Source organism: Sorex araneus, chromosome 3 (assembly GCF_027595985.1).
Source record: "Sorex araneus isolate mSorAra2 chromosome 3, mSorAra2.pri, whole genome shotgun sequence".
Classification (NCBI taxonomy): domain Eukaryota; kingdom Metazoa; phylum Chordata; class Mammalia; order Eulipotyphla; family Soricidae; genus Sorex; species Sorex araneus.
Genome location: NC_073304.1, coordinates 197,544,674 through 197,567,737, shown reverse-complemented (window position 1 = coordinate 197,567,737; position 23,064 = coordinate 197,544,674). Strand labels below are relative to the sequence as shown.

General features: G+C 48.4%; 1 protein-coding gene across 1 annotated transcript; it reads right to left on the bottom strand.

Moving 5' to 3' along the window:
• Nucleotides 1-6,475: 6,475 nt before the first annotated feature.
• RNF135 (ring finger protein 135) lies at nt 6,476-23,009 on the bottom strand. Its single transcript, XM_055132481.1, has 5 exons — nt 22,666-23,009; nt 17,672-17,815; nt 15,438-15,558; nt 9,482-9,571; nt 6,476-7,805 (listed from the first exon to the last, which is right to left on the bottom strand). The coding sequence occupies exons 1-5, from the start codon at nt 22,975-22,977 to the stop codon at nt 7,276-7,278; spliced, it is 1,197 nt and encodes a 398-aa protein (XP_054988456.1). The 5' UTR covers nt 22,978-23,009; the 3' UTR covers nt 6,476-7,275.
• Between the last annotated feature and the right edge of the window lie 55 nt (nt 23,010-23,064).

Genomic DNA, 23,064 nt, shown 5'->3' with positions numbered 1-23,064 from the left:
TCTGAGAGATAAGACAGCAGATAAGGTACTTTCCTTGCATGTGACCAAACCTGGTTCAATCCCCAGCACTACATAGGATCACCAAGTACTGCCAGGAGTGATCCCTGAGCATAGTACCAGGAGTAAACCCTTTGCAGCACGTGAGCAGTGCCAGGTGTAGCCCCAAAACCCTTTCTCTGAAGAAAATAAAATCATCCAAGTAATAGAAATATTTAGAAGAATAGGAGAATAGAACATTCAGTTGCCTTACTTTTTAGTTTGTTTTGTTTTTCCAGTGCTGGGCATTTATTTGTTCTAATCAGTGTTGTTGTGATTATAGTGATTGTAGCCTTGTACAGAAATCATTTTGTGCCTTTGGGGAGCATATCTGTGGAAGTTGGGAGAGCCTGGCAAGTTCCCCGTGGCGTATTCATGTGCCAAAACCAGTAACAATGATGGGTCTCATTCCCCCGACCCTGAAAGACCCTCCAATGCAGCACCGTTGGGAAGGACGAGTAAAGAGAGACTTCTAAAATCTCAGGGCTAGGACGAATGGAGACGTTACTGAGACCACTCGTGAAAATCAACGATCAACGGGATGATGATCATGATGATGATGATGATGAGTGCTGGGCACTGAACCCAGGGCCTCACACATGCAAGACAGAAGCTATACTGCTGAGCTACCTCCCCAGGCCGGCGGGAGGGTGATTTACATGAGACATTCTGTAGGCGATCGTGCTCATTCAGTGATTTAGCAAGGACTCCTTGTTTCCTTGTTTCCACCACGTGGGAGGCTCTGTGGTAGGTGCTGGGGACACAGTCACGAATAGCACAATCTCACGAGTCGTGGAGAAGGCAGTTCAGTTTTGCCATCTCTTTCCTCCCCCACGGTCTCCACTGCACTCCCTAGCTGTCAGAAGTGCCTCTGCAGAAAACCCGGATCTCTCTACTGTCTTCTTCCCCCACTCCTCCCGTGGCCCAGACCAGGCAGACTCTGTCCCATTCCTTCTAGTAATCTGTCCACCCTCCCTGATTTTAACATCCTACGCACTGTGCCCTCCTGGGCACCACAGTGCCTTAACTCAGCATGGGTAAACAGATCTCCAGAGAGCTTCTGGGAATGTTGGTTCACATCTGAGCGATAGCACAGAGGATAGGGCATTTGCCTTACACACAGCTGACCTGAGTTCAATTCCCAGCATCCCATATGGTCCCCTGAGCACCGCCAGGAGTGATTCCTGAGTGCAGAGCCAGGACATCGCCAGGTGTGACCCAAAAAGAAAAAAAAAAAGAATGTCAAGCGTCAGAGCCCTAGGACAGTGGGTAAGGCACTTGATTTGCATGCATCTGGCCCAGGTTCGATTCCCAGCACCCCATATGGTCCCTCAAGCCCTTCCAGGAGTGATCCCAGGGCAGAGAGCCAGGAGTAAGCTCTGAGCTCGGTTGGGTGTGGCCCCCAGACAACAAAAAAGATCATTGACAAGTTCACCCCCTTAGCAATCATGCTAGTAACATACTTTGGGGGGTTATTTTGGGGATAACTGTATATAAACTAACTTGGCAGATGAAAAGGTACATATTTGCCCACATCTTTCCCAGATATGTGTATTACTTTATTTTTTTTAACCCTAGGATTCATTTGCTTGCATCTCCCTCTGAAATATTTATTTTCTTATTCTATGGATACTTTGCTTATCCTATGGATACACCCCTGCTTGAAATACATATATATATATATATTTGATTTTCCATTATGGAAAAATCTGTATTGCCTCCTGAGCATATTCCACTGAGGAGAAACCCACATTCTCTCTTTTCCTTTCTCTTCCCTTCCCAAATAAACTTTTTTTTTAACTTCACTATTCCTCTATTAAAATTCTCTTCTATGTAGTAAGGTCTGGAAAGCTTGGGTAATATTTTGGGCTGGGGGCTCAAACAATAGCACAGCAGGTAGGGCGTTTGCCTTGCACGCGGCCGACCCAGGTTTGAATCCCAGCATTCCATATGGTCCCCCGAGCACCTCCAGGAATAATTCCTGAGTGCATGAGCCAGGGGTAATCCCTGTGCATTGCTGGGTGTCACCCAAAAACCAAAACAACAAAAAAAAAGATTTTGGATTGGCTTTCTTGCAAAGAGAAATTCCTCACTGCAACCTCAGTTCCCCATTCTTCAAGAAATCAGGTGTCAGGAATTATTTCCCACACTGGGCAGAACAAGCAGAACCCAGATGCAGTTTGATAGGCAACTCGTGGGACTGGTGAGCCCTAAGGTCTGTATCATGCAGGTTCTCATCAGGCACTCATCAGTCCTAGAGCTTTCTCCCCACACTTTCCCAGGCGGCCCAGCAGGTAGAGAGGAAGCAGGAGACTCTCCCCTGCTGTCTCTCTCCTCCTCCCCACCTGCTTGAGTCACCCAGGGAACCTCCTTCTCGTGGAAGTCCCATCTCCCAAGTAGTCAATTCTAAGGCAGCCTTTGGGCTCTTATGTCCAGAGATGGTACAAAGCCTTAAGGTTTTCTCCCTGGAGTACATCTATTGTGGAAAAGAAAGCTGAAGCACTTTCACTGAACAGGGAAGGCAGGTAGGCAGGCAGAGATAATCTGGTGCCACAGACTAATCTCTCAGAATCATGTTCTTAATTTTTGCTTGTTGTTGTTTTCCTGTTTGGTTTTTGATTTGGGGCCACACCCAGCAGTGATCAGAGCTGACTGCTGTCTCTGTGCTCAAAGATCACTCCTGGCAGTTCTTGGGGGGACCCGATGTGATACTGGGGATTGAACTCAATTTGGCTGCAGACAAGGTAAGTACTTTAACTCTTGCACTATCTCTCCGGTCGCAGAACCCTGTGCATCAAAGGGGCAGAACAAGAGGCTAGTAGAGAAAGTGACAAGACAGAGATCCAGGGCTGGAGCGATAGCACAGCAGGCAGGGCGTTTGCCTTGCATGCGGCCGACACAGATTCCATTCCCAGCATCTCATATGGTCCCCTGAGCACCGCCAGGGGAAATTCCTGAGTGCAGAGCCAGGAGGAACTCCTATGCATCGCCGGGTGTGACCCAAAAAGCAGAAAAAAAAAATCTAAAAAGACAGAGATCCAGGAAGCCTTGTGACCAGGATATTTTCCTTTTTGTGCTATTGTTCTGCCCTGATTAAGTCCAGGTGAATGCCTCAGTGAGTTTTTAACACCTAATAATCTGAGAGGAGTGAGACAGAGAGGAGGTGGGGGCACACAGGTAACAGCCTCCAGTTCAGCATACACATAGGACAGTTCTGAGTAGTTGTCTGTGCTCCATTTGCCTTCCCACATAAACTTAGGGATCACCCTTTTATTAAGACACATGAACCTGACTTCCTGGCTTTCATTTACAAAGAACTTCATTGCTGCTTGTCATTCCCAGGGCCATGCAGTGCCAGAGACTGACTGCAGGGCTTCCGCCACTTGAACCATGTCAGTCCCATTTACATACTTTTTTTGGGAGGGGCGGCCATACCCAGCAGTGCTCAGACCTCACTCCTCGCTCTGTGCTCAGGGATCACCCCTAGCAGTTCTCAGGGGACCAAAGGTAATGCAGGGGATCAAATGAAGGTTAATTGCATGCAAGTCAAGTGCCATAACCTCTGTACTATTCCTCCAGACCCAGGCCTCATTTTTAATGCCCAATAGCATATGGTCCTCCAAACATCACTATGGAATGCAGCCCTGGAGGCTGCTCTCCATGCGACCCCAACAACACTAGGTGTGGCCCTGGAGCACCACCTGGGTGGCCTGGGTTGTCCCCACTCTGTGGACTTCACGTCAGCTGGATGCCAGAAGGGCCCCAAAGCCTCCTGAGCTCCACTTGGAAGCCCCTCCCCACAAATATCAACTTTCAATGGGTTGTGAGGTCTCTTTCTGGGAGTGATAAAAAAGCTCTAAAATTAGATTATGGCAATGGCTTCACAACTCAAATATACTGAAGAAAAAAAACCCACTTATTTACACACTTTAAATTTTACACACTTTAAATAGTATGGAAAGGAAAAGTATGCCAATTAAATCTCAGCAGAACTGTTAAGAAAAAGACACACTGCTGTTTTAATGGGCAAAACTAAACTCATGCATATTTGGGTGCTAAAATGCTCAAGAAATGCAAGGAAGTGATGACTGTTCCTGAAATCCGGGGGTGTGGCTCAGTGACGAGCATGTCTTTCTTGTGTGATGCCCTGGGCTCCCCAGGACTACTCCTGAGTGCCCCACTGCTGAGTGTGACTCCATGTCCAAGTCATCACATCATATAAGAGTTGAAGTCCCAAGCTGGACTTCAACTTGAGAAAGCACAGCAGGTAGGGCGCTTGCCTTACACCTGGCTGACCCAGTTAATCCGCAGCATCCCATATGGTCCCTCAAACCCAACCAGGAGTGATCCCTGAGCAAAGAGAGAGGAGTTAAACCTGAGCACTGCCAGGTATGGCCCCAAAACAAACAAGAAAAAAAAAAAGAGTTGGGGCTGGAGTGATAGTACATAGGTAAGGCTATGTTTTGTACCTGGCTAACCCTGCTTCGATCTCTGTCATCCTAAATGGTCCCCCACGCACCACCAAGAGTAATTCCTCCTCGACCCACCCTCAGCGCCATCTTGCCACATTCAACAGAGAAGCGGCCAGGCATTCTGGTGAGCAACGCGGCCCGGAAAATGCTCCGGACCCGAATTGGGGCCAGCAACACCGGGGAGCCGGACGGAGGAGGTGCAGCCTGCACACATTCTCCAGATGGAGCCCTGGCAACACTGAGCAGCAACTAACACGGCTCCGGGATTCGGGACTGGGACACATCCGAGCCGCGCGGCCGCTAATGTGACCACGCAACCTTTTCTAAAACCTGAAAACATACAATCTTTTATTGGAAAACTAACTATCAAATGCTTCCTTAGTAGAGCTATCTTGTTTGGGGGTATAACTCCCACAACAATAGTGAGTTTTGTGTTGAAGTATGGAACGTAATCAAGGTAAAGAGAAATGAAGTGAAATTCATCAGTTATACAGTTGGGGTGTGGGGCGGGGCGGGGGGTATACTGGGGATTTTGGTGGTGGAATATGGGCACTGGAGAAGGGATGGTGTTTGAATACAGTATAACTGAGACATAAACCTGAGAACTTTGTAACTTTCCACATGGTGATAAAATTTTAAATTTTTTTTTAAAAATAAAAAAATAAAATAAAATAAAAAAGATTAATTCCTGAGTGCAAAGCCAGAAGTAAACCCTGAGCATTGCCAGGTGTGGCCCAAAATTTAAAAAAAAAAACAAAACAAAACAAAAAAAACACCTAAAACAAAAGCAGAGTTGAACGAAAACTTCTCTCCCTTCTTGGCTTGCAGCAATAGCAAAGGCACTACAAAGCCCCATGCAGTAAGGAACTAAGGCTGGCTCCCAGAAGGACTCAGACTGATAGCCACAGGGAAATAAATGGTCACCGCTAACCCCCATGGGCATTTGCAGTCAGACTTTTCCCTAGCAGAGTCTCCAATGTCAAGTGTGGCACCAACTCATATCCCGCTTGTAGTTTGAGACCCCCTAAACCAAAGGCCTCAGCAAGGCTGTGCCCTGGGTCCAGGCACAATAAGAGAACAAACATGTGGGGCTGCAGCGATAGCACAGCGGGTAGGGCATTTGCCTTGCACGCAGCCAACCCAGGTTCAATTCCCAGCATCCCATATGGTCCCCCGAGCACCACCAGGACTAATTCCTAAGTGCAGAGCCAGGAGTAAGCCCTGAGCATTTCCGGGTGTGACCCAAAAAGAAAAAGAAAAAAGAGAGAGAAAACAAACATGTGATTTTGAAAACCATTCAGATCATGATCAAGTTATTACACAGCAATTGAACAACATGCCCTTCATAGCTGGGGCTCCCTAAAACCATTCTCGGGTTCACTAATCTACTTCTTTCCAGGAAGACTGGAAGGATTCACAGACCATAATGAAGCCATTCTGCTCTGAGCTGCAGTTTATGACTGTGAAAGGATCTGGATCACAATCAGCAATGGAAAAAGGCGCACAGGGCAGGGGCTGGGCCACCCATTCTCCTCTCCCACTGGAGTCTGGACAATGCCCAATTCTCCCAGCACGGAGATATGCCCACATGCAGGGGATGTCCTGCCAGTGAGGGAAGTTCATCCAAGTCTCAGTGTCCAGGACTTTGAGGGTTGGACATGGAGGCAGAATTCATCATCCGTGTGGCTGACTTTGACCTCCAGTCTCCAGAGGTCAGGCTGAGAGCACACAGCAATGGCCCCAGGTAAACACAGACGTACCTATCGGTCAACAGATGCCAAGGTCTTAGAAGTCATCTCCAGGAGCCAGGGCAGGAATGTGCTATATATATATATATATATATATATATATATATATATATATATATTTTTGCTTTTTGGGTCACACCCGGCGATGCACAGGGGTCACTCCTGGCTCATGCACTCAGGAATCACCCCTGGCGGTGCTCAGGGGACCATATGGGATGCTGGGATTCGAACCCGGGTCGGCCGCGTGCAAGGCAAATGCCCTACCCGCTGTGCTATCGCTCCAGCCCCAGGAATGTGCTATATTTAAACATCCCAAGCCTGTTAATATTTTTTTTTGTGGGGGGAGCATTAAGCCATATTTGGCGATGCTGGGAGACTACTCCTGACTCTGTGCTCAGAGGTTGCACCAGGCAGTGCTCAAGCAACCTTGCAGTACAAGGGATCAAATTTGGGTCAGCTGCATGTATAGCAGGTGCCCCTTGTACCATCTCTCTGGCCCTAAGTTTGCTTAAATTAACCTTTTTCCATGTATCCCTAAATTTCACAAGTTGAATTCTTTTTGGGGAAGCAGGGTGGGGGATGTCACACCACGCAGTGCTCAGAGGCTAATCCTGGCTTTTTGCTCAGGAGGGACCCCTGGTGGTGCTCAGGGGAACATATGCAATTTCAGGGATCAAGTCTGGGTCAGCCACATACAAGGTACACACCTTAACCCCTAGCCCACAACTTTGATTCTTCTTTGTTTGGTTTTGTTTTGAGGCACACCTAGCTGCGTTCAGGGTTTTACCTCTGGCTCTATGTTCACTCAGGGACCTCTGTAGTCACACAAGGACCACACCTGGCAGTGCTCAGGGGACCGTTTATGGTACCAATGGTTAAACTGGGATCAGCTGCATGAAAGGGAGTTCTTTACCCACTGTCCTATCTCCCTGGCCCACAACTTGGATTCTTTTTTTTTTTTCCTTTTGGTTTTTGGGCCACACCTAGGTCAAAACCAGGTTTTTACACCAGAGGAATCTTTACATCCCCACTGGCCTTAGAGTAAGAAACTTCTCAGGCTCTAGGCCATAGAGCCAGAAGGCAGGGTGCAGAGTATAGGAGGGGCAGATGGGACACTCATACAGAAGCTCTTCCTGATCAGCTACTGAATAGAAGGCAAGTTTACATTCCTCCAGGTCCAGCCAGATGCCCACCACCCTGGGTCTGTCTGAGCCAAGGACTGTCTCCTTTTGCATGCACCACCCAGACAGCTGGTTGGTTCCCTTCCACTCGACACACCAGGAATCCCGGGTCCTTCCCAGGGTCTCGTTGCGGCTCATCCCCCTAGAAGCCACCCCAATACTCCAAGAGCTGCAGTGCTGAGTATCCACTTCCCAGTACTGCTGTCCGGACGTGAAGGCCTGGGAACAGAAGGCCTGGCAGACTGTGAACCTCTCAGGACTCCGGGGATACGGCATCCGGTACTTAGACACCGTCAGAGTCCGGCGATCCTCAGACACCTGCAGACGGTCGCAGAGGCTCTTGTAGTCAAAGGTTAGATGAACGGCGTCTGGAGAAAAACAAGGACACAGCTTGCCAACTTTGATCCCCCCTGCTAAGAGGCCCTCACAGAGCAGCTCTGTATCTTGGCTGTGATCATGTGTTGCTGAGAGTGCATTAAATGGAAATATCAACATTCCATTAATTTTATTTCTCTACTTACCCAACCCTTGACCCTCTTTTAGGCCTCTCTAAATTTCACCCAACAAAAAATCAATTTCCTTTATCTTTAGATAACACCTGAAGGTGCTCGGGGCTTACTCCTACTTCTGTGCTCAGGGGATCACCCCTGGCAGTGCTTAGGGAAGTATATGTGGTGTCGGGGACCAAACCTGGTGTGTAAGGAAAGCACCTTAACCCTTGTACTATCTAATTCTCAAAAAAATAAGTTCTTGGGGCAGGAGAGATAGTACAGCAGGCTGGGTGCTTGCCTTGCATGTGACTGACACAGGTTTTCATCCCCAGCATCTTATATGATCTCTGAGCCCACCAGGAGTGATTCCTGAGTGCACACTCACCCCTTAGTACTGCTGAGTGTGACTCAAAAAAATAAAAGAAAAAAAATCAATTGCTCTTCCCAAGATTCTTAGTTTTTTTCTTTTTTCTGTGATGAGGGCTGGAGCAATAGCACAGCGGTAGGGCATCTGCCTTTCACGCAGCCGACCCGTGTTCGATTCCTCTGCCCCTCTCGGAGAGTCCAGCAAGCTACCATGAGTATTGAGCCCACACGGCAGAGCCTGGCAAGCTACCCATGGTGTATTGGATATGCCAAAAACAGTAACTAATAAGTCTCACAATGAGAGACAGTACTGGTGCCCGCTCGAACAAATCGATGAGCAATTGGATGACAGTGATAGTGATTCTGTGATGAAACCTGCTGTCTTCTACTAATACAATAGTATTGTGATTGATGACCAGTTTATTTAGATCTTTTGAGTTAAACACAAACTTCTGATTTATCTTTCTACTGTTTCCTATGAGGTGGGTCAATAATTGCTAACACTCATAGAACATTTACTACTCTAGACACACAGGTACCCATTTATGCATCGAACTCTGGGGACAATTCCATGAGAGAGGGAAATACTACTTTTACCTTGAGCTTTTAGAGTAGGACACAGAACCTGTGAAAGGGTGTGTGATTCCTGCAAGACTGAAGAACTAGTAAGCAAAGGAACTAGGAGGCAAACCAAAGCAGCTGATTCGAGGTGCAAAGACCCCTGCCCTCAAGAATGAGTCCAAACAGGGGCAGTGACAGAAGGTACCTCCCCAGGACGAGGAGTGGCACTTGGCTGTTAGCCTGGCTCCACCATGGATGCCTGAGCTCTGAGTCCTTATGGATTTGACTTAGATTGGAGCATGGGCGTCTCCAATATCCTTTGTCTTTTGTTTGTTTTTTTGGGGGGACACACCCAGTGGCTTATTCCCTCAGAAGCCAGGCACTCCAGTGGGGGTGGATCCTGGTAGAGGTCAGGGGGCCTTCTGGGGAGACTGGGATCAAATCCAGGTCAGCTGTATGCAAGGCAAGCCAAGCCCCCTACATGCTGTATAATGGCTCGGACTCCCCCTTTGTAAGCAGATCTGCAAGTAAGGAGCTGGGGAGAGGGAGTTGGGGTTGTGAGCAGCAGAGATGGGCAAGTTCTTGCAGCCCCTCTCTGCAGCCGGCTAGTCACACTCTTCACTTACATTGAGCAAAGCGGGAGGCCCTCTTGGGAGCAGAGTTCTTCGGGTCAGGAAGTGGACATGAAGAGGAAGATGGTGTTGCTGGGAGTTCTCCTGAGAAATAAACAGAATTGAGAGGAGGAGAAAGTTTAGGAAAAAAATTTTTTAAAAAGGAATTGGGGGTCAGAGTACAGGAAATATGCGGGGGCTTCCTTGCACACAGTTGACATGGGTGTGACCCCAGCCACTCCCCCTTTAATCCCCCAAGTTCCCCAGGAGTGATCCATGAGCACGGAGCCCTGAGCACTGTGAGGTAAGGCAAGAAACAAACAAACAAAACAAAACATGACTTGAGTGACACCCCCTGGTGATACTGTGAAATTCATCTTAACTGTTGAAACCTAATTTCATCCCAATTTACTACAGTTGAGTCCTTAAAGTTTGGCCCTGGGTAGCAGCCAAACACGTAAAAGAAGTTCCAGAGCCTGAACTCTTCCCCCATTTGTTTTTGCTTTTTTTCTTGTTTTCTTCTGGGGGGGCTGGTCACACCCAGCCAAGCTCAGGGCTTACTCTGTCTCTGTGCTCAGGAATCACTCCTGGCGGGGTTCACGACTCAACATGGGCTGCCTGGGCTCAACACTGGGTCAGCCACAAGCTAGGCACGCACCTTACTGCCATACTGTCACTCCAACCCTCTTCCCCATTTTGCATCTTTTTTTTCCCTTTTTGGGTCACACCCAGCGATGCACCGGGGTTACTCCTGGCTCTGCACTCAGGAATTACTCCTGCGGTGCTCAGGGCACCATATGGGATGATGGGAATGGAACCTGGGTTGGCCATGTGCAAGGCAAACGCCCAACCTGCTGTGCTATTGCTCCAGACGCCACCCCCCCAATTATCATCTTAAAGTGATAAACCACATAAATTAATCTTAAGAGTTGACTGAGAAACATGAAACACCATCTGGGCAGGACACTCCAGTCCCAAGAAATAAGAGTTCAAGAAACCACATGTGAGGGGCCGGAGCGATAGCACAGCGGGTAGGGCGTTTGCCTTGCACGCGGCCGACCCGGGTTCGATCCCCGGCATCCCATATGGTCCCCCAAGCACCGCCAGGAGTAATTCCTGAGTGCAAAGCCAGGAGTAACCCCTGAGCATCGCTGGGTGTGACCCAAAAAGAAAAAAAAAAAAAAAAAAAGAAACCACATGTGAGCCAGAGTGATAGTATAGTGGGTTTGATGTTTGTCTTGCATGCAGCTGACACGGGTTTAACCACCAGCATCCCATATGGTCCCCTGAGCACTGCCAGGAGTAATTCCTGAGTGCAGAGTCAGGAGTAACCCCTGAGCATCTCTTTCGGGGTGTGACCCAAAAAGCAATATAAAGAGAAACTACATGTAGGCCAGAAAGATAGTACAGTGGGGAGGGCACTTGCGTTACATGTGGCTGACCCCATCCTGTCCCCAGCACCACCGAGCATCCCCCAAGCCCCACCAAGAGTTATCCCGGAGTACAGAGCCAGGAGTTTGCTTTTAGCCCCGTGGGTGTGGTCCCTCCTCAGAAAAATAAGAAATTCAGTGGGTACCACTGTTCTTCTAGTGAGCTCATACGATTTTTACTTACTGTTAATCATTAATCACAGTTGTTTACCTATTTATTTGGTTTGGGGTCATTACCTGATGGTACTCAGAGGTTACATGTGGATTTGTGCTCAGGAATCATGCCTGGCAGTGCTCAGCGAGCCACATGTGGTCCAGGGATCAAACGAATCCTGCCCGTGAAAGGCAAGTGCCTTACACCCTGTACGGTAGCTCCAGCTCTTCACAGTTTTTTAAAATATTTGGAAGTGGGACTGGAGTGATAGCACAGCGGGGAGGGCGTTTGCCTTGCATGCGGCCAACCCAGGTTCGATTCCCAGCATATATGGTCCCCTGAGCACCGCCAGGAGTAATTCCTGAGTGCAGAGCCAGGAGTAACTCCTATGCATTGCTGGGTGTGACCCAAAAAGAATATATATATATATATATATATATATATATATATATATATATATTTGGAAGACCTGTTAGTTTTCTCTTTCTCCCTGTCTTCCACCTCTTTGTCCTCTAACATTTTAGCTAATACAAGATTTCCTTTATTGTTAGAAAAAATAATCTAAATCTGACTGGTTCTTTACTTAGGGGGAAAATGACAAATGATGCTTTTATGTTAGTAACTATTAAATAAAACATTGGTAACTATTACAGAGGAATATTGTGCTACCTTCAACTTTCTTTTTGTTATTTTGGGCCACACCCAGTGGTGCTCAGGGGTCACTCCTAGCTCCGAACTCAGAAATCACTACATCACAACTGACAGTGCTGAGTGGACCATATAGGACGCCGGGGACCCAACCCAGTCGGCAGCATGCAAGGCAAGAGCCCTATCCACTGTACTATTGCTCTGGCCCCAATGTTCAACTTTCTGAGTATGAAGTTGATTGCTTCTGTGATAATTTTTTCGCTTTTTTGTTTTTGGCATCACATCCAGTGGTGTTCACACTGGAACCTTTGGCTCTACACTCAGGGATCACTTCTAATGATGCTCAGGGGACCACATGCAAAGCTCGGAATCAAAATTTCTTTTATTGTTTTTTTTTTTTGGCTTTTTGGGTCACACACGGCAATGCTCAGGGGTTACTCCTGGCTCTGCACTCAGGAATAACTTATGGAGGTGCTTGGGGGACCATATGGAATGCTGGGAATCGAACCTGGGTCAGCGAGTGCAAGGCAAATGCCCTACCCACTGTGTTATCACTCCAGCCCCATGTCTTAACTTCTATACTATCTCTCTTCATCCTTTCTTTCTTTTTTTTCTTTTTTTCTTTTTGGGTCACACCCAGCAATGCACAAGGGTTACTCCTGGCTTTGCATTCAGGAATTACTCCTGGTGGTGCTCAGGGGACCATATATGCTGGGAATCAAACATGGGTCGGCTACATGCAAGACAAATGCACTACCTGCTGTACTATGGCTCCAGCCCCTCTTCATCCTTTTTTTCTTTTTTTGGTGGTGCTCAGAAGCTACTCCTGGCTCAGGGCTCAGGGGCCACTCCTGTCAGTGCTTGGGGACCAGGCATTACAGAAGATCACACCTGAATTTACTGAATGCAAAACATGTGCTCAACCACTAATTTCTGGGGGAGGGTGTTTTTTTTGAGGGGGTCACACCCAGCAATGCTCAGGGGTTACTCATGGCTCTGTACTCAGGAATTACTGCTGGTGGTGCTCGGGGATATAGGATATAGGATATATAGGATATAGGATATATATATATATAGGATATAGGATATATATATATAGGATATAGGATATAGGATCCTATATATATATAGGATATAGGATATTGGGGATTGAACCCAGATTGGCCGTGGGCAAGGAAAGCTCCCTACCTGCCATACTATCACTCCAGACCCTCAACCCATTAATTTTTGTTTGCTCAGTTTTTGAGAAGTGGGGGCCACATCCAGTGGTGCCAAGGTTTACCCTTGACTCTGTGCTCAGGGCTCAGGGGACCAGGGATCAATTCCTGGTTGGCTACTTGTAAGGCAACAGCCCTACGTGTTTTACTATCTCTTCAGCTCCCCTTTTTGTTTTGGGGTAGAGGCCCCTATGAGCTATCTCTCTGGCCCCCCTTGGGACTTAGTTTCAAAGTTGCTAGCTCTGCAGCTGGGCAATGGGCCCTCAATTCTGCATTGTTCTTGGCAGTGAGTGTTCTAAGCCACACCTTGAAAACACTATTCTGTTCAGGCTGTGTGATTTCTGCAGCAGCTGTGGCCCGGACTTACAGGGATCAAAGAAAATCATTGTGAAGAGGCAATTAGAGTGTTGGCAGCTGTTGAGGTTCTGTCCTGGGGAATAACTAAACAACTGTCTTAAAAACAATCCTATGAAGACTACAGGGAATTATGTTTCAGGAAATAGGGATATATCCAAATCTTTTATTTTAAAAATACTGTAGCTGGACACAAATAAAAGCAAAATATGGGACTGGAAAGATAGTATAGAGGATAGGGCACTTGCCTTGTACATATCAGACTTGGGTTGGATACCCAGCACTCCATAAGGTCCCTCGAGAACTGCCAGGAATATTTTGTTTCTTTGTTTTGGGGCTGCACTGGGTGATACTCGGGGAAACTCCTCTCTTGGCACTCAGGATTTACTCCTGGCAGTGCTTAGGGCCCATAAGGGATGCCAGGGATCAAACCTGGATTGGCCACATACAAGGCAAATGCCCTACCCACTGTACTATCAATCCAGCCCCAAATTCCTGAGTGCAGAGTAGCCCCTGAGCATTGCCAGGTATGACAAATAATAATAATAATTTAAAAGGACCCACACATAAGCTCTAAACAGATAATTCATGGAGGCATGTAAGTTAAAAATACGGAATACTAAGATGTATGGAATATTATGGAATTAAATGTATGAAATTTAAAGTATGGAATACTCAAATGTCACTTTTCATCCCATCAGATTGTCACACATATAAAAACATTTGACAGAGAACCCAGTTGGCAGACTGTGGGAATACATGTTTCTCCTGTGAGAGTGTAAATTGATATAACCCACCTCATGGGTAATCTGACATCAAACATTAAAATTATGTTAATTTAAATTTTAATTATGAGAGGGGTCAGATAGATAGTATAGCAAGTGGGATACTTGCTTTGAAAGCCACCAACCTGGGTTCAATCCCCAGAACCCCATAAGGTCCTTTGAACTCGCCAGGACTAATCCCTGAGCACAGAGCCAGGACTAAGTCCTGAACACGGGCAGGTGTGGCCCAGAAACCAAAAACAAACAAAATTACAAAGAGGAGCCAGAGAAATAGTACAGAGGGTAAAGCACCTGCCTTGTAAGCAGGAGATTTCCCATTCAATCCCCAGCACTGCATATGATCCCCAAAATACTTCCATGAGGGACCCCGTGAGTACCACCATGTGTGATATAAAACAAAAATTATAAATGAGGGGGTCATGGATGTGGCTCAGTGGTAAAGTGGCAAATTTTGCCTTTGTGAGACCCTGGGATCAGCCACTGGAATTGCAAAACCAAATATTACAAATGAATTTACATTATGACTCAGCAAACTTACTGGCAGTTTATTTATTTAATTTTATTTATTTTTGCTTTTTGGGTCACACCCAGCGATGCTCATAGGTTACTCCTAGCTCTTCACACAAGAATCACTCCTGGCGGTGTTTGGGGGACCATATGGGATGTCGGGGACTGAACCCAGGTTGGCTATGTGCAAGGCAAAAGCCCTATCCACTGTACTATTGTTCCAACCCCCAGTTTATTTATTTAGATATATTAAAGAAAATGTCAATAATGTCAATAGCATATGTACTCAAAGACCTGCACGTACAACATAACCGAGACTCCCATGGGCCACAGACTTGTAGTCATATGACAAAGTTTACTAGGTAAAGCAATGGATAAAATAAGAGGCTAAAGAGGGCCCAATGATAGTACATCGGAGAAGGCGATTGACTTGCACTTGGCCAACCTGGGTTCAATTTCTGGCATCTCATTTGGTGCCTCGAGCACTGCCGTGAATAATTCCTGAGTGCAGAACCTCAGGAGCAACCTCTAAGCCACCGGATGTGACCCAAAAAGAAAAAAAAACCAAACTAAAAATAAGATAAAGTAAATATTGTCTGGCAGATAACTCAGATAAGCAGCCAGTTAGCAAGTTCAGTGTTCATTCTGGGTTTATGGGCCCTAGCAGAAAGCATAAAAGGATGAAGAGCCGGTGATGCTTCACACCTCCAGCCACGTCTAACCACATCCTGCCACAAAAATATTTCTGCTGACTCCTGCCACCTTCATAACTCCATAGGGAACTCCACGAGGATAATGCAGGAAGACATCTGGGCTCATTCAAAATCAAGGTACCCTATTCCCCCAATCCCTGTATACCAAATAACAACAGCTCACCAACAGGTTGTTCTTCAAAGTTCTCCTTGCACTTGAAGTTCTCTTGTAATTTCCTCTGGATCTCTTCCAGTTGGTGCAGATAAAACTGCACTTTCTTTCCACATGTTTCAAAAGTATCTTGCTTTGGAGAAGTCAAGGGAAGGTCAATGCCATCAGAAAAATCTTACTGATTCATCACATAAAACATCTACACATGAAAGTCTCCTAAAGATTGAATCAGGGGGCTGGAGTGATAGCACAGCAGGTAGGGTGTTTGCCTTGCATGCGGCTGACCTGGGTTGGATTCGCAGCATCCCATATGGTCCCCTGAGCACCGCCAGGAGTAATTCCTGAGTGCATGAGCCAGGAGTAACTCCTGTGCATCACCAGGTGTGACCCAAAGAGGAAAAAAAAGATTGAATCAATGGGACCAGAGAGATAGTACAATGGGTAGGGCATTTGCCTTGCACATGGCCAACCTAGATTTGATCCCCAGCATCCCACATGTTCAGCACTGCCAGGAATTATTCCTGAGTGCAGAGCCAGGAGTAAACCCCTAAGCATCGTCGGGTGTGACCCAAAAAAGGGGAAAAAAAAGATTGACTCGAATAGGGGTCAGAGTGATAGTACAGCAGGTCACATGCTTCCCTTACATGTGGCAGACCTAGGTTCAATCCTCAACATCCCATATGGTCCCCTAAGCTCACCAGAACCAGCAGTCAACCCCTGAGCACTGCCAGGTGTGGCCCAGAAACAAACAAAAGCATCATACAGTAATATTTCAGTGGATAGGATGCTTGCCTTGCATGAGGCAGACTCAGGTTTTATCCCTGGCAACCCATCTGGTCCCCCAAGCACCACCAGGAGAGATCCCTGAGCACAGAGACAGGCGTAATTCATGAGCAACTCTGAGTGTGGCCTAAAAACCAAAACAGAGAGAGAGAGACAGAGACACACAGAGAGAATATATCTAACAGCACATCCCATTTCTACCACTCAACTACACCCAACTATAATTTTCCACTTATTTTTCCTAACAAAGTTCTTATTTTGGGGAGAGGGGAGTTTATACCCAGACGTATTCAGGGTTTACTCTTGGCTCTGCACTCAGAAATCACTCCCGGAGGACTCAGGGGGCCCATATGGGCTGCCAGGGATGGAACCTGGGTCACCTGCTTGTAAGGCAAACACTCACCCTGTGCTGGCTGCCAAAAAGTTTTAAAAACATAAATAGGCCCTCATAATACAGACGAAAAGCAATCTGGAATCATGCAGAGTGTAGCCAAAATATAAAAGGCTACTTATTTGCAGATGTGTGGCATAGTTATGAATGATTGTCATTTGTTTTCTTGAAATTGCTATGTAGTTTCTTGTGAAATACGTAAAATACGTATTTCTTGTCAATAAAAGATAATTAAAATATTTTAGATCTGAGACTGGGAAAGTGGTTCAAGCAGTCAAGTGCTTGCTTAGTCTGCCTGAGGCCCTGAGTTCTATCCCCAGTCCCTCATGCATGGCCCATGGAGCACCCCCAGATGAAGGTCTTGTGCCAGTGCCACCCTCAAGTCCCATCCCCACTCCCAGCCCGCGCCCCTAGCACTGCAGGGAAGGGATGAGCACTAGTAGTGACCCAAATCGGGTGGTTGGGGGAGATAAGTCCCTAAGATATCACTGTATCACTCTGTATCACTGTCATCCCATTAGTTCATCGATTTGGTCAAGCGGGCACCAGTAACGTCTCCATTCATCCTAGCCCTGAGATTTTAGCAGCCTCTCTTTACTCGTCCTTCCCAATGGTGCCTCATTGGAGACTCTTTCAGGGTCAGGTGAATGAGACCCATCATTGTTTTTGGCATATCGAATACACCACAGGGAGCTTGCCAGGTCTGCTGTGAGGGCAGGATACTCTTGGTAGCTTGTCAAGTCCTCCGAGATGGAGAACTAGATAATAAGAGATCACTTGTGGCCGAGTGCTTCTGGGAGCTTTGTTTCATAGTCTCTGGATCTTGTGTATCACTAAATCTGGGTTATCTCAGCTTCTGGGAGTCCATAATGTTTACAAAATAAATAATCCAGATAGAAGCTGAGGTAACCCAGACTTACACTCCTCTCCTCACCTCACTTTCTGAAGCCCCAGTCATCCATGATTGGCAGGAAAGAGAATGGGGAGAGATGAAGACACAGCATCTTCCCACTAGCAGCTCATCCATGGAGCTCTCGGGAAAACTGCCCCTTGCCCTCCCCTGGAGGCTCACCATGTCCAGGGAGTTTGGTTCATCGTCTGGTCCAGGTTGTAAGCGTTGTATCTCCCTTTGAAGGTTGCTGGCAGTATCTATAAGCTGTTTCACAACTTCTGTCAGCTCTAGACCGACTGTAGAATTGCCATTCTGGGCCACTGGCTTTGGGGGGAAAAAAAGCAAAGCAGAGACAAGGAATGAAGATTCGTGGAAGAAAGCATGCTGGGCACAGGTAAGGCTCTGAAATTGATACCCAGCACAACAGAAACAATAAAATGCAATTAGAGATAGCCGGGGGAGCAGTAAACGCTGGATAATGGCAAGGACAAACCCCACACCACACTTGCTTCCCCCCGCTGCTCTGCCAGTGTCCAGACTAAAGTGCAGTGGGGAGCTGCTTGCATGCAGCTGACCTGGGTTCAATCCCAGATGGTCCCCTAAGCACTGCCAGGGGTAATTTCTGAGTGCAGAGTCAGGAGTAACCCCTGAGCATCACTGGGTATGACCCCAAAAGCCAAGAGAGAAACAAACAAAAAACAGACTTAAATTCATACCCGGGAAGGGGCCACTGGGAGTGATGCTCCAAAGGGAAGCTTAAGGGACATTTGGGTGTTAAGTGACCACAAGCCTGAGCCAGACAGAGACACAGAGACAGGACAGACTTATCAAGATTTTATTCACACACCAAAGAGCACATCACACGAGGGACTCAGTCCTGAGGGCACTCATACAAGGGACTCAGAGCTGAGGGTTCACAAGCCTAAGAGACTTGGAACCCTGATCGCCCTCCGGGAGAGGTTTTTAAGCTATATGCCCTCCTGCCTAATTGCCTGGGTGCACACCTGCCAGATGCATTCTCATGGCCTTGAACAAGCAAGTGGAGGGTACAGAAGAGATGCAGAGCAGTTAACCCAACTTCTAACATATACTTGAATCATCCTTATTAGCTGTGGTCAGATGTCTGGGTGTTTACGTCCATGCCTTGGGGGTCTGGCATGTTTTTCTTACTAAAACTCATGACCCTAAGGCACAAAATGTAGTCTGGCTTCCCAAAGTGGAGTCACAGCGGTCCGTTCATGGGGGTTTTATTCATGTTTGTTTCCTTCTGGGGCTAACTCAATGATGCTCCCAGTGTGGTGCTTGAGAGCTCACACAGTGCTGGGGCTTGATCACCAGGTTCCCAAATGTAAAATATGCTCTAGCCCTTTTGAGCCAGGATCTGGATCCCGAGGGAAGAGAGAGGAGAACCCAGAGGTTTGGTAGCACGGAGGCTGAGAAGGCAAGTGGCTAGTACAGCCTGTGTCCCCGGCTCGTACAAGAGACCGTCCCTCCTTCCCGCTTCAGTCATGAAGGACTTCCCTACTGCTCCTTCTGAAAGGATCTTGGAGACTTGAAATCGACTTCATTTATAAGTGGATGGTCACGGAGAGTATCATGCTAAGTGAAATGAGTCAGAAAGAGAGAGACAGACATAGAAGGACTGCACTCATTTGTGGAATATAAAATAACATAATATGAGACTGACACCCAAGGACTGTAGACACAAGGACCAGGAATATTGCTCCACGGTTAGAAGCCTGTCTTAGGAGCTGGGGGAGAAGGCAGCTGGCATAGAGAAGGGATCACTAAGTCAATGATGCCTGGAGGGATCGCTCGGGAAGGGAGATGTGTGCTGAAAGTAGATAAAGGACCAGATGTGATAGCCTCTCAGTATCTATATTGCAAACCATAATGCCCAGAAGTAGAGAGAGTAGCACTGTAGCACTGTAGTCCCGTTGCTCATTTGCTCGAGCGGGCACCAGTATCGTCTCCATTGTGAGACTTGACGTTACTGTTTTGGGCATATCGAACATGCCACAGGTAGCTTGCCAGGCTCTGCAGTGCGGGTGAGATACTCTCTGTAGCTTGCTGGGCTCTCTGAGAGGATGGAGGAATTGAACCTGGGTCGGCCACGTGCAAGGCAAACGCCCTACCTGCTGTGCACTCGCTCCAGTCCAGAGAGAGAGTATGGGAGAAATTGTCATAGAGGCAGGGGGAGGATTGGGATGTGGGGTGGGTACTGAGGACATCGGTGATGGAAAATTTGCACAGGTGGAGGGATGGGTTTTGAATCATTGTATGAGTGAAGGGGCTGGAGTGATAGCACAGCGGGTGGGGCGTTTGCCTTGCACGTGGCCGACCCAGGTTCGATTCCCAGCATCCCATATGGTCCCCTGAGCACCACCAGGGGTAATTCCTGAGTGCAAAGCCAGGAGTGATCCCTGTGCATCGCCAGGTGTGATGTGACCCAAAAAGCAAAAAAAAAATCATTGTATGAGTGAAACTCAAACATAAAAGCTTTGTGGGGGCTGGTTCGATAGCACAGTGGGTAGGGCGTTTGCCTTGCACGCGGCCGACCTGGGTTCAATTCCCAGCATCCCATTATGGTCCCCTGAGCACTGCCAGGAGCAATTCCTGAGTACAGAGCCAGGGGTAACCCCTGTGCATCACCAGGTGTGACCCAAAAATGAAAAAAAAAACACAGTAGGTTTTTAAAATTATTGGAGTGGGGGGGCAAAGGGGTAATTGGGTCACACCTGGTGGTGCTCTTCTTACTCCTGGTGGTGCTTAGAGAACCACAGGTAGTGCTGGGGATTGAGTTTGGGTTGGCCACATGCAAGGCAAACACCATAACCCCTACACTATCTCTCAGGCCCCAGTATAGCAGGTGTTTTAGAAGCTATAATCACACTATTTTATCTATTCATTTATTTATGGGGCCATACCTGGCAATGTTCAGGGCTTACTCCTGATTCTGCACTCAGGAATGACTTGGGGGACCAGATAGGATCCCAGGGATCAAGCCCTGGTTGGCCGCTTGCAAGGCAAACACCTTCCCCACTGTACTACCTCTCCAGCCCCAAATCATGCTATTTTTAAAGAGGGATGTCGGGGCCCAGAGGGATAATACAGTGACTTAGGAATGACCCATCTGGTAAGCGTCAGCCCATGAGTTCCGTCCCCAGTACTCCCATGCTCCAAGCACAATCCTGACAGCTCTGCTGTTCCTGATCTCCAGGAAATTCCTAGCCAATTGTGTGTGACTATCCAACTAAAGGGCACTGATGCCTGATGAACACCACTAAAGTATGTGTGGGCCCCACAGCCAGGAATTTTTACTTCTGGGGAGGGTGTGTGAGCACTGAATGAAGCTGACTGGGGTTCAATCTCTGGGGAGGGTGTGTGAGCACTGCAGCGCCCTCCGGTGAGCACTATAACCAGAAAGTACATGAACACTGCAAGTGAGGGGCATGACCCTCTGAGCACCTGTGCAGGCAGCATAAAGAAGTGAAGCCCCTGGGGCTGGAGAGAGAGACTACAGCAGGTAAGGTGCTTTGCATGCGGACAACAAAGGTTCAATCCCCAGCATCCCAGATGGTCCCGTGAGCACTGCTAGGAGTAATCCCTGAGTGCAGAGCCAGGAGTTCAAGGAAATTTCTGTCATCAACTAGCTAAACCCAAGCAAGAGAGATATCCGTGGCTACGCATGCATAACAAGGAATAGTCTTTGCAAGAAGAGTGTGACTATGTCACCGAACAACAGCTTTTGACAATTGAGAACACATGCACCAGAGCGATAGGACAGTCAGTGGAGTGCTCGCCTTGTATGAAGCTGACTGGGGTTCAATCTCCCGCATTCTATATGATCCCCTGAGCCAGCTGGAGTGATCCCTAAGTGCAGAGCCAGGAGTAAGCCCTGAGCACCGCTGGGTGGGAGTCAAACACCAAATAAATAAATAAATAAATAAATAAATAAAGCTGCGAAAAGTTAAACAGAATTCCCCTATGCCAAGCAATTCCAGCCCTCAGTATTTATCCAAAGAATTGAAAATAGGGACTGGAATACTAAGATAGTAATGTCCAATATTACAGTAATCAAGAGGTGGAAATAATTCAAATGCCCTGACTGGTAAGCAAAACGGGGGATGCAAAGTTACTCAGCACAAAACAGAATAAAGTATAACACGAGGGGCTGGAGCAATAGCACAGCGGGTAGGGCGTTTGCCTTGCACTCGGCCAACCCGGGTTCGAATCCCAGCATCCCAGATGGTCCCCTGAGCACCGCCAGGGGTAATTTCTGAATGCAGAGCCAGGACTAACCCCTGTGCGTCGCCGGGTGTGACCCAAAAAGAAAAAAAAAAGTATAACACGAATGCAGCATTTGTGTCATTATATGAATATAAAATGAACAAAATATCTGTGACATTATTATGCTAAGAAAACGAAGCCGGGGCTGGAGCACTAGTACAGAGGTTAGGGCGCTTGCTATGCAGGAGGGCTTGATTCTTGGCACCCCCTAGAGTCCCCCAAGCACAGCCAGGAGTGATCCCTGCCTGTAGAGCCAAGTGTAACCCCTGAACACCGCTGGGCGCAGTCCCAAAAAATATCACAAAGAAAATGAATCCAGAGCCCCAAGGGACGATGGAGCGTGCCTGATTTTTCCACTAACGCGAATAATCTAGATAAGAAAAAATACTAAGAAAGTAGATGGGGGTGGGGGGCGGCGAGGTGAAGTTAAAAAAAAAAAAAAAAAACAGCAGATGCGAGGTCAGCACTAGGCGTGCGGGAGGAGCCCGAACAGGGGGCTGGGGCTTCCTGGGGCAGGTTCGGCTCAGGGTGGTGAAGGTATTCTGGAAGCAGGTCGTGGTGCGGGGAGCCTAACGAACGTCGCCCACGAGCGCACAGAACCCGGCGGACGTGGCAAACGATGCTCCGAGCGGGGCCCCCGGGGAGTCGCAGGAGAGGACCCGCGAGCCAGAAGGCGGGGGGCAGCAGCGTGGGCAGCATTTCGGGGGACGCGGCTCCTCCCGACGTGGCGGAAGGCGGCCGAGAGCGGCGCTTAACGAGCAGGCGGAGGCAAGCAACGTCAGGGGCGGGAAGGCGGGGCCCGCGCGGGCGCAGCGGGGAGCGGCGGGCAGGGACGGGCAGTGGGCGGCGGGCGGTGGGCAGGGACGGGCGGCGGGCGCTCCTACCGGCGCGGGCGCGGGCGCGGGCGGCGCGGCGGGCGCGGGCCCCGCGCGGCGGAACTTGTCCGCGAGCTCCTGCAGCAGCGGGTTCTTGCGCAGCTGCAGCGGCGCCGGCCAGGACTCGCGGCAGGTGGGGCACCAGCTCGGACGGGCCCCCGCGCCCTGCCCCTTCGCCCACAGCTCCCGCAGGCAGTCCCGGCAGAAGCTGTGCCCGCAGGGCAGGGTGCTGGGCCCTCTGAGCGGCTCCTGGCAGATGACGCAGCCCAGGTCCTCCTCGGACAGCCACACGGGCACCGGGCCCCAGCCCACGCCCGCCATGGCCGCTGGGCGCTGGGCGCGGAAGGGGGAGGTCCGCGGCGGCTCCGCCTCCCTCCCTCCCTGCCCTCCCTCTTCCTCCCTTCCTCC